General features: G+C 32.7%; 2 protein-coding genes across 2 annotated transcripts; both read left to right on the forward strand.

Annotated features, from left to right (window-relative positions):
- The first annotated feature begins 1,286 nt into the window (after positions 1 to 1,286).
- On the forward strand, positions 1,287 to 2,552 carry LOC133173897 (cholecystokinin receptor type A-like). The gene has a single exon (XM_061308965.1). It carries the CDS (start codon positions 1,308 to 1,310, stop codon positions 2,550 to 2,552), a length of 1,245 nt encoding a protein of 414 aa, XP_061164949.1. The 5' UTR covers positions 1,287 to 1,307.
- A 4,782-nt stretch (positions 2,553 to 7,334) lies between these two features.
- On the forward strand, positions 7,335 to 8,698 carry LOC133173430 (gastrin/cholecystokinin type B receptor-like). Its single transcript, XM_061308415.1, has one exon. The coding sequence runs from the start codon at positions 7,335 to 7,337 to the stop codon at positions 8,580 to 8,582; it is 1,248 nt and encodes a 415-aa protein (XP_061164399.1). The 3' UTR covers positions 8,583 to 8,698.
- The last annotated feature ends 8,736 nt before the right edge of the window (positions 8,699 to 17,434 follow it).

Consider the following 17,434-nt stretch of genomic DNA (forward strand, 5'->3'; position numbering starts at 1 on the left):
GCATCAACAGTAAGCAAGACGTCGTGATTCGTAGGGAAAAAAGGTTGAATCATGAATCAACATTTGATTACATTTGATGATAATGGACATTCTAAATGTAAAATTTAGGACAACAGAGAGCAAATTTGCCTAGAGAAGCGATAGTTAAATATTTTCTTCGTTTAATTATAAAGTAGAAGTAATGATTATACAATATTTTTAAAGCCCTCATTCCATGAGAAGTAAAACAGCAATTAGAGGTTTAAAACAAATATGATGCAAAAATAGACACATTTGCTTATTATGAAATATATTTTGATTTGTTGAATATGAAAATCAGAGTTTGTAAGTTCTTAAGTAGGACACGGATCACGAAATCCTTAACTTTGTACTTGATATTTAAAAGTAATCATGATTCGGATATTATTCCATTCACTTTCCTTGTATCAATCTTTTTGTTATAAAGTTTCTGATAGGATCCAGTTTACTTTAATTTTCTTGTAACAGACATTGAAACTATTTGATGATTGAGCAGATTTTTGTTTTAATATCTAAGAACGTGATGAAATTACTAATGACTATAAATCTAGCAGTACTTTTAAAATCTCCTGTGAACACGTGATTTTATCAAGTTGAGTTTAAAGGAATCAATGTTTAGCGTGTTCATTTAAAGTTATAACACATACATTGAAAGACTTTACACAAATATGATGCATAATTTGCATTTTGATTAATTCGACACGATAGAGGTTTTGAATACTTCGACTTATATCTTAATAGATAAATTCTTATTAGTTTCTTTTTATGTGCAATAAAAATCAATAAAATATTACAGTTTGTTGTCTCATAAAGAGTTGGGAACTTGATCCTCTTTCAAATATTACTGGTACTGGTTTTTCCTTTGAAATTAAGCTACAAGTGAAAATCTTTTTTGCTGATAAGATCTTAAGCAAAGGCTAACTAATAGCTGGACAGGCTAGAAAATTAAGCCGATAGTGAGAAGTAAAAGGAAAAGGAAGTTTTTATATGCGTTTGATAAATGGATGTTGTAAATGGTAAATAGGTAAATGAAGAGGAAGTTTTTATGCGTTTGATGAATTGATGTAGTAAAGGTAAATGAAAAGGAAGAGTTTATGTTTTTGATAAATCAATGTAACCCTGAACACCTTATTGGTTTATGTATTTCAATTTTAATAAGTTTTTTTTTCAACGGGATAAAATTTGTCACTGTTGGAAAGGTATACAGTGCAGTTCTGTTCATCGATATACACTATTAAAGAATTTTTAAAAGTGTAACAGAATAGAGTGGTACAAAAGATACAAAAAATATGGATAACGTAACGTATATTTCGGAGAAATTGGAAACGTGGAATAGAGAGCTAGCAGAAAGTTTAATCCTGAATAACGTGATTTTGTCTCTATATATAATAGTAGGGCTCCTGGGAAATTCTACAGTTATCATTATCTACGGTTTTATAATGAAAGGCGACAAAGAAGAGAGGTATTTTATTCCGTTCCTTTCAGCTGTGGATCTTTGTGCTTGTCTTGTTTGCGCTTCTTTCGGAATTGCTCTCAACATGTTGCAGGCGACGTTTGACAACATTTTTGCATGTAAAGCTCTGCAATTTCTTGTACCGTTTTTCACTTTTAGTTCAGTGTTATTTCTTTTGATAATTGCTGTACACAGATATCGCAAGGTCTGCAAACCGTTTGGGAAACAAATGACATTAAAGTGGAAACAATTTGCAATGTGCTTGAGTATGATAACAGCACTGATATTATCTTTACCTATGATTTATTTTTATGGACTAGTGCCCTTTCCAAATATGGAAGAAGGAATTGATGGATTACGATGCAGCAGGTCAAAGACTGCCAATAAAACATTCTCCTTAATTTTTGGAGGCTTCCTAGTTATTGCGACAATCATAATAATTCTCTCACTAGTTACTCTGTATTCCAAAATAGGGTATATTATTCTTATACATTTCAGAAATACCAAGACTATTAACAAAAATAAAAGTCGTTTAGAGGCAGAAAATTCGGCCAACGTCGATCAGTTTCAGAGAAGAATTTCTAGTCACAAAGACCCACTAAGTGAAGAAGAAAATAAAAATTATTCCATTCAGACCGACACTACAGATTTATCCGGTTGCTATGTTATGGAAACAGACAACACGAGATTATCCGGTGCCTATTCTTCTCAAACATCATCAAAGACAACAAAGAAAGGTTCTGATCAAAGACCGACACTTGAAGGAAACGTCAATTATAATAAGACAAAAGTAAGACGACGAAAGCAAAAACACAACCGGACAGTTGTGCACAAATTTACCCTGATGTTTATGCTAATTACCGTCATATTCCTTATCTGTTATATTCCAAAGGTTATTATTATCATGCTTGAAGCTAGAAATCCAAAATTCTGGGAGGAACTCTCAGATTCTGCAAGAGCTGGCGTTTTGTTTGTGTACCGAATGTATATTATAAATAATATCACAAATCCATTCATTTATGCATTCCTAGACAACAAGTTCGCGAAAGAAGTCAAGAAATTGTTTAAAATTTGTAGGTAAAAGCACTTAACAAGATTAATTAGGGAAATTTGTCATGTTGCATTTTGAAGTGAATGAATTATTTCAGGTATTAAATAAAAGTTAGGTTCATATTTATTTATTCTTCTTATTCAAACAATTGCCTTGTTTTCCATAGTAAGCTTTTATACCTATTGTACATTTCATCATATGTTTGATTTTACATTTCAAAAAGGTCTAAGTTCATGATTCTCAATGATTCAAATAGAGAAAAGAATTATACAATGTGCTGTTGTATTTTGGTATATTCACTCCTGTGAGACTGCTGTTAATATCACTGCTCCCAAAAGGTACATTATTTTTTCATTGTTTTTTTTTTCAAAGATGTAGGGAAAGTCGACTTAATTTTGCTTTTGGAACTTATTCAACTTAAATCTACAATTTATATTTATTTTAGGCAATTATGAGTGAATAAACAAAATGAATTAACATTGATGTTTGAAATCGGTATTAAATTCCTATAATCTTAAAAAGAATTAACCACCTCCGTTTTATTTTTTGAAAAAACTTTTATGGAGCTTTTTATACCAATTTATGTGTGTACTTTAAAACTTTGATAAGGGTTTTTAAATATAACTTCATGAGCATCCTTCTTGTCATGTCTTCCTTAATAGTGTAAATCACTTTTTATTCGCGAGAACTTTATTTTGAGTAAATACGCGAGATTGTCTGCTCGCTAAAATTTAATTCTCTCGTAAATTTCTATAACTAAAGAATATATAGAATTATGTCTCGCTTATAATTATTAAATGGCCATCTCGTGAAAATAAGGTGTAGCAAAAATTTGGTGATCTACAGTAATAAGTTGTATATATGCATTTTATTGTTAACACTTATGCTTTCTAATCCCTAGTTGTTTGTGTAAATAACAATGAAATATTTTTAATAATAAATTCCTTGACCAAAGAAACTTCTTATAGGTACACTAACTCGTATTCAATAAAGCAATACATTTTATGCGTGGTAAATGATTAATAGTTACTTCAAGTTGATTGAAGAAGTGTGCTTTGATGTGAATTCTTAAATCATAGTTATTGGCATTTTTAAATAGATCCATGTTTCAATCTTTAAAATATCGTGTAACATACTTCAAATGAAAAAGAAAGAAGTGAAATCTGTCTAAGCTCCATTCTATTCAAAGATATTTAAAAATGATTTAAATGATTCATTCAAATTAAAAATAAAAATAGATAAAGCAATCAAGATAACTCAGAATTCTTTTTTTTTCTGAAATAAGTAAAACTGTGTAAGAAAATATTTTTCGGATATTTCTGAACATAAGTGAGATGCAGTATTTGATTTTCAGAAAACCTTTTGGAAATGGACAAAACTACGTAGTCCATCACCTTTATATTGTGATAGAACCAAAGGTTAGAGTAGCTGTGTGTATACAAAGTGCTTGTTATATGCAGATAGTCATACAGTCACGAAAAATAAAATGTTCTTGTATTACTTTATATGCAAGCGACAATTAGATATAATCAGCTGTTTATTGTATTGTCAAAAGTTCTGGAAAAACACTGTCATAAACTTTGCTGAGGAGTTATCTGGCATATATCATAAATGCATACATTCAAACCTGTCATACCGACCACCTGTATTTAGTGACCTGCTGTCATATGCGACCGTTAAATTTCCTCCAAAGATTTTTTTTTATATTTACCTGCTTTCAGCGACTCAATGTCTAATGCGACAAGCGACCATCGTTTAGCGTCCTAAATCAGTCAGGACCTGAATTTACCGACCTAGAGGTCTGCTTTTGATATTAAAATTATTTAAAATGCTTGGTTTTTGCCTATTACCCTGATTTGCAGAAACATGTTTTCAAAATTATACTCCTAAATAAACTATTTCACAGTGATTGATTTGGTATCAAATAAAAACTTACCAAAATAAGAAACATATTAAATGTAACTTAAGATTAACTCTGAAATGAATTTGGTGATGTGTGTAAAATTTGTGAACCTTTGTGCTTGAAAAAATTCTACCGTTTTCCTTTTTATTATTGTAGTGTTTTGTTTTCCTCTTTTGGGCAATATCTTGTCATGAGTAGTTTTTAATCATTAACATTATCATTAAAGTGTGAAATGTTTTGGTTTTTCTTTCAAAACTGAAATGTCAACATTCTATGAATATATTTTATTTATCAAGAAAAATGACAAGATTCAAAACAATGATGAAGGATGGGCAACAGAAAAACAAATACATGATTTACTATTTAGGACTTATGCCTGTATTTCGAAGTTGCAAGAATATGATTTCCTTCTTTAAGAGAGTATCTGTCATATAATTCCCATTGAAAGGTCGCTTAATACAGGTTTGGCTGTATATAAATTGTTCAATTTCAAGGCATGCAATTTTCAAAACGATCAAGGAAGCATTTTTTTCCCATTTTTTCCAAAAAAAATTACATTGTATTGCTTGCAAAAAATCTTATAAACAATTACACAGAGGAAATTTGAAACTGGCGATTTATTTAATTCCTCTTTACACATTGTATTACTTATCATTCTGCAGATGACAAATATCCCTTTCAAATTATTTCATTATAGAAATTATCTAAAAGACATTTGACGAATTTTGAAACGTTTGAAAAATATCAGTATTCAAAAAGCCAGTTAAAATATTTAAAAACATAAATTAATCATAATTTATCTTAATATAGTGGTAGGGAGTTTGCTTCGTGATCGGAAGGCATCGGGTTCTATTCTCGTTCCCGATACCGAGTCAAACCTGAGACGTTTTACATAGGTTGTAACTATACCTTCGATTGGCACGGTATTAGAAGTGAAAGTCATTGGTCTTTCGGATGAGACCTTAAAAACCAAGTTCCCATGACACGGTAGTCGTTGGCACAATAAAGACCCCTCACTGCTACGGCCGCAAACTCCATGCATAGGTCAAATTTGACGCACTCCACCTAATGCAAGTGACGTCTCTTAGGAGTGAAAAATTCTCGAATTGGATGTTGAACAACATACAATCAATCTTTTTTAAATTAAATTTTTAAAAAGATTAAAATGAATGTAACTGGGGATATGAGGGCAAACAAAAATAATTTGGATAATGGATTTTTAAAACCCCACCCAAAGTATTTATGTAATAAGGTTTGAGGTCAGTCAGCTGCGTTCAGCAGTGGTTAGAACTTCTTATTTTGTGGAGTCGCAGAACAAGTTGATTCTTAATTCGCGACTTCGAATCCCACTACGGGTTGATTGACACCCTATAAACCGAATACCCATGTCGCTGCAGACACAGGCCTGATTGATTGATTGTATGTTGTTTTACGTCCTGTTCGAGAATTTTTTACTCATACAGAGACGTCACCATATACTGGTGAAGAGCCTTAAATTTAGACCTTTACAAGTACACAAGTAAATGGATGTTGAGTCAATATTCAGAATTCAACAGAAACATTAGCATGTACATGGATAAACAGTAGACGATATGAGTGAGAAGTAACTGCTGTTGATGTACTATCAGTCTCACTGTTTTATGCTGAAAATGTAGGATGCAGTCATGAAAAATGTGAAGATAACGAACAGTGATCGATCTTAAAAAACCTACAAACAATACGAATATGTGCACAGAGCATAAAACGCGAACTCCCAGAATTCCAAAGGTTGGGTCAGGTTGTAGGAGGAGTAAGCATCCCATGTCGACCGGTCACACCCGCTGTGAGTCCTATGTATATATCAGGTAGACGGAATATTCCGTAGTCAAATTTAGTATAAAACAAAGGCCCAACAATTGGTATGAAACATGTCAAACAAAATACGACAAAATGATAGGTTACGTTTGCTAACAAGGTCATTGTCACGTTCATAGAGCGTTGAATCTACACTGTATATATACTCAAAGGGATAAAAAAAAAAAAGGTACATATAATATACAGGCATGCGATGTGAAATCACAATCACGAAATCATTAGTTTTTGTGCTTGAAAAAAGATTATTGTTATAATTTGTTATTGTTATGTTTTAAATATAATTCTATTTACTTTCCTTCTATTCAATAAGATCTTATTTGCTCCTCCTTCATCAAAATTTGGATATTTCTGATATGATTAAATTGATTGTTGATATACAGAAAACACCACAAAACCAACGAATTTTATTAACTTTAGTTCAAAAGAATCAATGTTTAGCATGTTTTTGATTAGTCAAATCTAAAAGAATAAAATGAAAGTTCACAAAAAAGCGAATTAGCAAAGTGAGTATTTTCATCTGATGGAAACAATAAAAGTTCAGAAAACACCACAAAACCAACGAATTTTATTAACTTTAGTTCAAAAGAATCAATGTTTAGCATGTTTTTGATTAGTCAAATCTAAAAGAATAAAATGAAAGTTCACAAAAAAGCGAATTAGCAAAGTGAGTATTTTCATCTGATGGAAACAATAAAAGTTCTTGTCTCTTTATGAGTCGGTTATAATTTTTCCATAACATATTATTTTATAGTAATGTGTCCTCTTTCATTTTAATCTTCAAGTAAAAATCTCTTTCGCTCGCTGACAAGGTACTTTAAAAATGCTTAAAAAGTAAAAGCTAGTCTATAAAGCTGCTGGTAAAAAGTAAATGAAAAGGAAGTATTTTGTGCGTTTCATATACCGATGTAACTTTTGATGTGTTATTGCGTTATGCATTTTAGTTGATAAAGATTTTTTTAGCGACCAAGATTTGTCTCTGTAGGAAAACGTACAACGTGCAGATCACTTCCACTGTTCAAAGAGCCAAGAAAACAAAAAAGCACTAAGAAGAAACTATGGATAACGCCACGTATATTTCGGAGAAATTGGAAAAGTGGAATAGAGAACTTACAGAAAGTTTAATCTTGAATGATGTAATATTGTCTTTATATATGATAATGGGACTGTTGGGCAATTCTACAGTTATTATTATCTACGGTTTTATGATGAAAGGCAACAAAGAGGAGAGGTATTTTATTCCGTTCCTTGCAGTTGTGGACCTTTGCGGTTGTCTTGTTTCCTCTTCATCCGCAATTGCTCTCAACATGATGCAGGCGACATTTTACAACATTTATGCGTGTAAAGCTGTGCATTTTCTCACAATGTTTCTCACCTTTACATCAGGCCTCTTCCTTTTAATCATTGCTGTACACAGATATCTCAAGATCCGCAAGCCGTTTGGAAAACAAATGACATTGAAGTGGAAACAATTTGCAATGTGTTTGAGTTTGATAACAGCACTTACATCATCTTTACCTATGATCTATTTTTTTGGACTAGTGCCCTTTCCAAATACCAAAGAAGGGATTATAGGATGGCGATGCAGCAGGTTAAAATCGGCCAATAAAACATTGTCTTTGATATTTGGAACCTTTGTTGTTATAGCAACAGTCACTGTAATGCTTTCTCTACTTATTCTATATTCCAAAATAGGATATACTATTCTGCAACATTTCAACATCACCAATGACAAAAATAAAAGTTGTTCAGAGGCGGAAATTACCGACGTGGATCAATTTCAGAAAAAGATCTCAACCCAAGATGATCCCTTAAGTGCAAAAGATAATAAAAACCATCCCATTCAATTGGACAGCATTAAAGTAACTGGTTACAATTCCAGTGAAACAGACGACACGAGATTATCCGGTATGAATTCTCCTGAAACATCTGCAAAGACTACACAGAAAATTTCTATTAAAATAACGACATACAGAGGAAACACAAATCAGCATGATAGTAAGTCAAGTGTTATACAACGAAAGAACAAACAAAATCGGAGAGTTGTGTACAAGTTGACCCTGATGTTTATGCTCATAACTGTCATTTTTCTCATCTGTTTTATCCCAAAGGTTATCATTATGCTGCTAGAAGCTAGGAATCCAAAATTCTTGGAGGAACTCTTGGATTCTGCAAGAGCTGGCATTTCGTTTGTGTCTCGAATGTACATAATAAACTATATCACAAATCCATTCATTTATGCATTCTTAGACAACAAGTTTGCATGTGAAGTCAAGAAATTGTTTGACAAATGTAGAGGAAAATAATGTAGTGAAAGGAATAGTCACTCATGTGAGATGTGACCCTTAGGATCTGTTTATTTCGAGAAACATGAAAAAAGCCTAATTTCTAATTCTTCTGATTTGATTGCAATGATTCAACAATGTCCTTAAAATAAATATTAATTTGGACCTTTAAAATATATCTATGGAATAAAGTCATTTAAAATCTTCAAATTGTTGGAAGGTGGAAAATGCATTGTTGATTGTAAAGTGGTTAAGTTAACATCATTTTGACGGAAATTTCCTACACATTTTTTTCGTTTTAATTTCGAGAATGATGTTGTAGTTAATAGTTTACACATCTACAATAATTACATATGGGGACTTTGATGGACTACAAAGATCTGACCATTTCCAAAGGTTGTCATTAAAGAGAAACATCTTTTCATTTCCTTGAGAAACGTCGAATGAGAAATTTTTCTTCTACAAGCTTTCTAATTTGAAAAAAAGGGAATCCAAAGTAATCCTTATTCATTGATCAAGTATTTTTGGATGAATCATGAAAAATACTGGGTACCTATTCTTTCTTAAATTGGATGAGGCAGAATGCCTTTTTTCTTCTATTTGATTTTGGGTTTCTTTCCATCTGATTTGCACTACGCATCTATATCTGAATCGGGGAATCATTAGAAATAGTCAGAGGATGATCGTGAAATCTTACGAAGTCTACCGAATCTCATAAAATCTTACCAAATCTTACCGAAACGCAGATATCAAAAATCATTAAAAAATCAGACTTCGGTAAATATTAATAACATATGCGTACACCTGAATTGTCATAACGGCTGCATTGAATGTTTATAATATTCAATGCAGCCATTATGACAATACAAAGCATATACAATTCTTATTCTTAGACCAATGGAATGGGCTAACCGAAGCATTGAGATTAATTTTCCACATCTTTGGAAACCTAAAAAACACGTTTTATCGACAAAACCAGTGATTTTTAATGTTTTAATCCAAGTTTCTTCGAAAAGATATTCTAATAATCTATTCTGAAGTCCGTCAAATATAATGAAATAGATAATGTGTGATTTTTTAAATTTAAAGACGTACATGCAATTATGACTTTCTTTTCAAATAATCTTAACTTTGAATTATAGAAAAAATGAAGAATTAAAAAAAACTTAATTAAAAGACGGTTTTGTTTTATGAATGACAAATAGCACTGTCATATAAATGTAATACATATTTACTTATGTGTACCTATCTTAACTCTAAAATACTATCAAAGGTCTTAAAAATCACACAAATGAATCCATGTATAAAAGTATAAAAACACTTAAATACATCGTTTTTAATTGACACAATCTCCCTTGGAATCTTTAGAGAACGATTACAAAGAACATGTAAGGACACATCCTATCAAAGTGGGACATTGCTAGGGCTATTTGCAGGTTGGTGGAATATAATGTTTTCTGCTGCATGATAGTTGTTCTTTATTAACTGTCAAAACATGTAAATCCTGTTCTTTACGATGTGTAATATTTAGAAATATTGTTTTCCCTATTGTTGCCGGCTATCTGATTGGCTCAAACTAGATCACATGATCAAGTATAAAAAGTCTTATAAACTGGTTGTTTCTATTTTAAGATGAAATATCCCTCTGCTCCAAATTTCACCATTTTTTAAAAAAAATTCCCAACATTGATTTTCATCAACAACAATAGCATTAGATTCAAATGGAAAATAGTTTGAAGTATGAAGCGTTGCTTACTTTTTCAGAAATGAATATTATGTCGAATCATGATATGAAGAAAATTCGATATGGTGAAAAGAAAGATCAATAATTTTTTATCTCACCCAAAAATTAAAAATATGAGGTATATATGAAAATAATATTTACTATCATACCTATCTAATTCACATTAGAAAACATAACGAAGCGTTGCTTTTAAAATTAGAATAAAAAATCTCAATTTTAACAGTTTAAGGAAACTGGGTATAAGTGTTTTAGGTAAACTATTATGAGTAATTAATAAAAATATAGAAAATAGAAATCGATATGTGTAACTTAGTTCGGATTTGAATGAGTTGACTATAAAATGGTCCTCATATTAAACTCTGGTAAGACAATTCGTTGGATTTCTTGAAATAATTTCCTTGGAAAGTTATCTCTCAAATCAGATTGATATAACACCTTAAGCTTCAATAAAGGTTAATAAAGCTGCTGTTTCTTAAATTGGAAATGTTCTTCTGTGAAGTAACAATAGTGCTGACGTCACAATAGTCTTTATAAACTGAATGTTTCTAAAAACATGTAGCTTCTGTGACGTCATAATGCATGTGACATAACAATGCCCTATTGAGAAAGTATTGAGTAATAGAAACATGGATTTTTTTTAAAGACATTTCTTATTAACTGATAAAAAAATAATAAAACAAATATAGCCTTTTCATTCGGTACAACCCCTACATATATAGATCTAAGAAAAAAACATATAGATCTCGCACTTCGTGCTCGGTCGTTATGCGTTCTCTAAGGTCTATATACCAAGGGATTTACCTCACCAAAAGGCTATATTTGTATAGAATTGTGGAGATAATAAATTGCCTTATATAGACTTCGAAATGTTTATTTTCATTCGGTGTAATTGCTTGTTTGTATGATATTAAGAGTTTAAAAATACATCTCCCTTGGCCACATGCATACTGTATGAGTGGAATTTTTTTTAGCGAGACGCAAATTTAGCGATTTTTCCTTAAAAAATCACTTTATAAATTTTCAGACATTTACTGATTTTTGTTTCCATGGCAACATTCTGAAAAAAGTTTATCCAAAACTCGAGGAGATACATTACAATGTTATGAAGTTTGATATACCTTTAGAGAAAAAAATTAAATTAGAAAGCAATCCCCCCTTAAATGTTTTCACTCAAATGGTCACAGTATTGTTTGTTTATTGTTTAACGTCCCTCTCGAGAATTTTTAATATGGAGACGCCACCACTTGCCGGTGGAGAGCTGCAAAGAGCTAGGTTCACTTTACGCATAAAATGGCCCTGTAAATATACCAATTTATTGACTAATACCCCGTGTACCATTTTCAACATTATTATAAAGTAGAGACTTAGTGCTTTCAGTTTATACAACAGAATTCCTTTGAAAAGTCCAGGCATTGAAAAACAGGGTGTTTGAAATTGCAATGTTATTGAATTTCGCAGAAAACAGGTGTTTTTGAGAACCTTCAGCAAAGAATTAAAATATGAGCACACCCCTCGATCCAAAAATTAAAATATGTTTTACAATCTTCATTAACAGTTCTTTTATAATATATTTACACATTTTGGATCGGAGGTTGTGCTGTATATGAAATATTGAAAAATGGCATCATAATTTGGCTATTTTTGAAGAAATATTCAGGATATGTGAATAATGACGCAATTCATGACGTCATAATGCATTGACTAGAAAGAAAATTATGTCATTTTCAGTAGATATTCATTCACCAAGTGCTCAAGTATTATTTATTGCCTGTTGACTAAAACTATACAGTTTTGAATTTTCAGAAATTCACAGGGCCAAAAAAGGCCCTAGGTGGCTCTTGCTCTTTGCTAGGCACTTTGGGTTATTTAGCAGTGAGTGATCTTTTTCGTGCCTACTGCGACACGGGACCTAGGTTTATACAGTCGCATCCGAAGGACCGGTGGGATTCGAACCCGCGACGTAAGGATCAACTCCTAACTCCGCGACTCTAGAGCAGATGCTCTCACCACTGCGCCACGCGGGCGACTCAAAATATTGTAAATATTGTTCCGAATGCTCTTCCATGCATTGTGGAGAGTTTAACTTTGTACGCATCAATGGTAACTGAATTGTAGTATACAGTGCTGCGACCGATTTCCGAGGAACGTCAGCGCGTAACGATGCCAGGTCAAGATGGGGCTATCAATCCTGCCACCTGCGTAATAGCCCTGTCAACACCACAGAAACAGTAATCAATACAGTAGGTAATCATAATCGCCACATTCGACCCAGATTTAGAAAATAAAGAAATTGAGCAAGTTTGGTTTGCGAGTTTGTCAACTTTACGTTAGTGTTCCTCTCACTTCCTCATGCGTTGTATGCCTAATTCTTCAGCATGTTTACCCCCGCTCAATATAGCCAGAGTATCTGTAGATTTTCTGGTAAACATTCACATTAACACGTACAGTGCACTTTTGTTTCCAGTGGAACATCTGTGGGACAATAGATAACAAGGCGTTGTAATACCCAGTTTAGTCTAGATAAGGGCTACCTTGTATACTGCGAGATAATTGAATGCACCAATGAACTCTGCCCACAGGAGAAGTAAAGCTGTTACAGATGCGCGAAGGAGGCATAGGAGATTATGATGAGTTTTTCTATTTCATTTTTGGGGGTACAGTTAAATAAGTTTCAAAAACTCGGTCAAAATCAAATTAGATTTTGTAAACGTGGATTAAAGATTTGTATAAATGTTAGATAGCAATATTAAGGTGATACACAATAGATAGGCCAAAATTTTCCTCAAATTTAATTTTTATGAAACTTTGAAATTTTGTTCTAGGATACAAAATCTCTCTTAATATGTATTTTGAAAGAAATTCAACCGCAATGTTTTTTGCCCATATATCTTGAAATATGGCCTATCAACCTCCTGTAAGAAGATTTTGAAATCAGACATAGCACTTTAGAATATGTGGGGTTTTTTTTAAGTTGTGTGATGATTTTTATAAATACCGCCTTTCTGTTACTTAACTTTTGTAAATTATATTAATACTGCTATATTTGAGTAAAATGTAATAACAAAATAGAATAATGCACAGGAATTGAAAATACATATTTACGTTTGCTACAATATGAGTTCTCTGAAGAGAAAATGTATAATTCAATTTTTATATAAAAAAAAAAATAAAATAAAACAAAAAAAAAATCAACAGAATGATTGAAATAGAACCCAGATTAAAATATGTCAAAATGAGGTTCATTGACCGACAGTTTCAGATATTTCGGCGATTTAAAAAAATATTCGATGCAAAAAATTAAAAGAATTAGTAGATGACGACACAATATTTGACCTTTGACCTCTAAATATGACCTTGACCTTTATTCTGTATAAAGAATTGAGATTCCTTATAAATATATCCAAATAAGTTACTTTGCATATAATAACAGACTGTCATATCGCATGTAGATGGTATAAACATATTCTAAAATATAGGCTCTCGAACGACCAATATATATGATTCTCTAATATTTTTTTTAAAAAAGCAAATATGGCGAGAAACATGTCGCAACTTATTAATTTTCTTAAAAAGATCACTGATTATTGACATAATAGTGATACTATTCTTTTTCCTAAGGTACTTCCTAAGAAATGAGTTAAAACAGATTTCATGGGTGTTTTGTACTACTCCAAAAAATACCTTCCAAAAATTATCATTTGATCACATCAAAAGTTTATCTTGTGTTTTTTTCCCCTTCAAGATCAAGGTCGATCTCAACTAAACTCTGGTGGCAATATATTTGCTTTTAAAACCTAGTAGCTTTTTAAAAAGAAATAGACAAGACAGTATAGTTGAAATTGTCATAAAAATATCAAAATCCACACTTTCAAATTAGAATTTAAATCTAAAAGACATATAAATAGGTACAACATGGTCACTAGCTACGTTAATAATCAAGATCTCCAGCAATTTTGATAAGTTTAGATAAAGTTTTTGAAAAAATTATAATTAATACCATTTCACCAAAAAATGAAATCACCTTGACATTCATCTTTAATTTTAATTTCTGCTTGCAAAAACACGTAATGAATGGGTGGACTTAAGAGCCCTGAAAAAAGCTGTGAATTGAAGTTTTGCAAAATGTTTATTTCTCTCCATTATATAGATCACCGATGTCTGAACTGTGTATTCTTGCTACAGATATTGATTTAAAACGTTCCTTTATTGGAAACCTAAATATTTATCGAAGGCATGGTGCCCGAAGATTTCTTGAATATCAATAGATAGTCAGGGTCACGCTTTTTTCGTCGTCTTCATACAAAGTCAGCGCATGTTTGTCGGCTGTTATTAAGAAAACTGTATCTTTATATTGAGCCGACAATCGTGCGCTCATACTTAATTTGATAAAAAAAAAAAACGTGTTGAAAACAAACTTGTTGCTTCCATTGTTATGAGTGTGTTAACCTTGATTTGACCTCGATTGACCTGTTAAATATTACAATTCATCACGTGGTAACCAGCTGTGAGTGTACACGTGAAAACAATTACATCATTTGCTTAAACGTGACCTCGATCTAAAACACGTCTTAGAGGGTGTGTGGTTGGTCTACCATTTTCAGTATTTTGCAAATGAAATGTATTTTTTCCTTGTCCTCACAACATTTACCACAAAAAATCTTTTAATTTCATATTGACGTCGCTGTAATACACCATACACATATTCGAAGTTCTTGAGCGAGAGAAGGAGAGAGAGATGTCGACACTGACGCCGATCGATAGCTCCCGCCTCCTATTTATAATGATCATGTGTCCTAAAAATGCACTCCGGGTACATGTCAAATTCCGGGCGGCGACACTAATGTGTCGTTGCTTCAATTTTGATTCATGGCACCAAGGCATTGCTTTTGTACCAATGTTCTACCTAATATAATCATGTATATGTAGATCTTGCTATTGCTTGTAAAATATATTGGATTCACTTCATTTACAGCTAGGTAGATTGATTGATTGATTGTGTGTTGTTTTACGTCCCATTCGAGAATTTTTCACTCATATAGAGACGTTACCATATACCGGTGAAGGGCTTCAAATTTTGACCTTTACTCGACACTCAGGGCCATTAATATTGAGCAGTGAGGGACCTTTATCGTGCCAACGCCTGGTGTGACACTGGATCTCGGTTTTTAAGGTCTCATCCGAAGGACCCGCAACTTTCACTTCAAAAAGTGACTAGCGCATGGCGAAGGAACAGTTGCTACCCATTTTTTATCGACTTAGGTCAGTCGCGGCCGAGTTTCGAACTTACGACCTCCCGATCACGGAGCGAGCGACAGCTAGGAAGACGAACTACAAAAAGATCCAAAATAGGGTGTAAGTCCACTCATTTCTTCTAGAATGGTAAAACTTATACAAAAACTAAGGATTTGGGTGTTTAGGACCTGCCCAAAAATGGCATGACAACCTACTGGTTCGAATTATTATTAACGGGAAAAATGTAGTGTAACGGGAAACAATATAATGTAGTGAAAAAAGTAAATGTAAAATGATAAATTTGAAGCACATGGCGTACATGGAATGGGTAATAAGGGAATGTTTGTTTGCTTATTTAACTTCCCTTCGATAATTTTTCATTCATATTGAGACTCCACCACTTGCCAGTGGGGGCTGCAAATTTAGACCTGTGCTCGGCCTTTGAGGATTGAAGGATCTTTTTGTGCCAGCACCTACTGCGACACGGGACCTTGGTTTTTACGCTATCATCCAAAAGACCGGTCTCCGCGTCGCACAGTGGATTTGAACTCTCGACGTAAGGATCAACTTCTTACGCTGCGACTCTGGAGCAAACGCTCTAATCACTGAGCCACGCGAGCGACTAATAAGGTAACGTACTGACCTGAAACGAAGTAAAATTGCTCCCAGAATCTATAAAGCATGTGTAATAATATTAGAAACCAGAGGACACTGAGGGGGAGGAAGGGCGTGGCCCCCTAATTTTGCCAATAGGTATCATAAAATAGAAAATAATAGAAAACGTAGCTTCTTTATGGTTGTGCGTCTTTAATAATAACCTGAATATTGAGAGAAACAATGAGTACAAAAATGACCTAGATTCTTTAAATAATTTATAAATCGACAAATATTAAAGTCTGATGAACCTCTAATTGGAGAGATAACTTTCAAAGAATATTACCGAAAATTCTCTTTTTCGTGTGACCCTCTATGCACTAAAGAATAATGTTTTTAGGCACTAAGACTGATTCTTTTTTTACTTCCTTTGCGAGAATGGTACGTCACTATAAACCGGTGAAAGGCCAATACTCGATACTGACCAGTGAGAGTTCTTCATCGTGCTAACGCCTACCATGACACGGAACCTCGGTATTTAAGGTCTCATCCGAAAGATCCGTAACTCTCACTTCTAATGCCGAACGCTTTGCGAAGGAACAGACACTGTATGTGTTTTTAAATCTGAGGGTTGACGCTGCGTCGGGAACGAGAATCAACCCTGCACCTCCCGATCACGAAACGAGCGCCTTACCATAGGGTTACAGTGAACGGTAGACATTGAGAAAACTTTATTATATAAAAGTGTAAATATAGAACTTATCTATTTTATTTTCAAAGGTACCTGGTAGGAAAATTGTTCTAAGACAATGAAGTATTGATAAACAGAAATAACTGTTGTTTACTGAAGTGGGGAAAATGCATGCAAATGAAATGTTCAGTCCATTTCGATTGGCCTATTAAAGGGCTAAGAATGCTTGAGTTAATTGCAAATTGAGCAATAGACTTCAGATTCAATTTATTTTACTAAAAGTCAAAAGGCAGATTACTCTATTTGCGTTAAAATACCACAGAATCGGAACTCTGTAATGAGCAGTGTATTAAGGGTTCTAAAAAATTTTAAAGATCTGTTGTCTCTATTATGGTTTGCTTTTGCTATTACCTTAATGTATTTGTTTCCTTTTTTTGTTTTTAAACAAGTAAAAAATATCTTTTGATCACAAGATACTTAAAGAAAACAAAAAATTAAAAGGTACACTAAAAAGATGTTATATAAGGAAAGGAAGCTTTGACGTTTGATAGACTGATGCAGGTTTATATACATGTACGTTATAAAAAAAAATAATTTCAATTTTAATTTTTT

This window comes from Saccostrea echinata, unplaced genomic scaffold (assembly GCF_033153115.1).
Source record: "Saccostrea echinata isolate AGI-Se365-2 ecotype Australia unplaced genomic scaffold, CSIRO_AGI_Sech_v1 ptg000056l, whole genome shotgun sequence".
Lineage (NCBI taxonomy): Eukaryota > Metazoa > Mollusca > Bivalvia > Ostreida > Ostreidae > Saccostrea > Saccostrea echinata.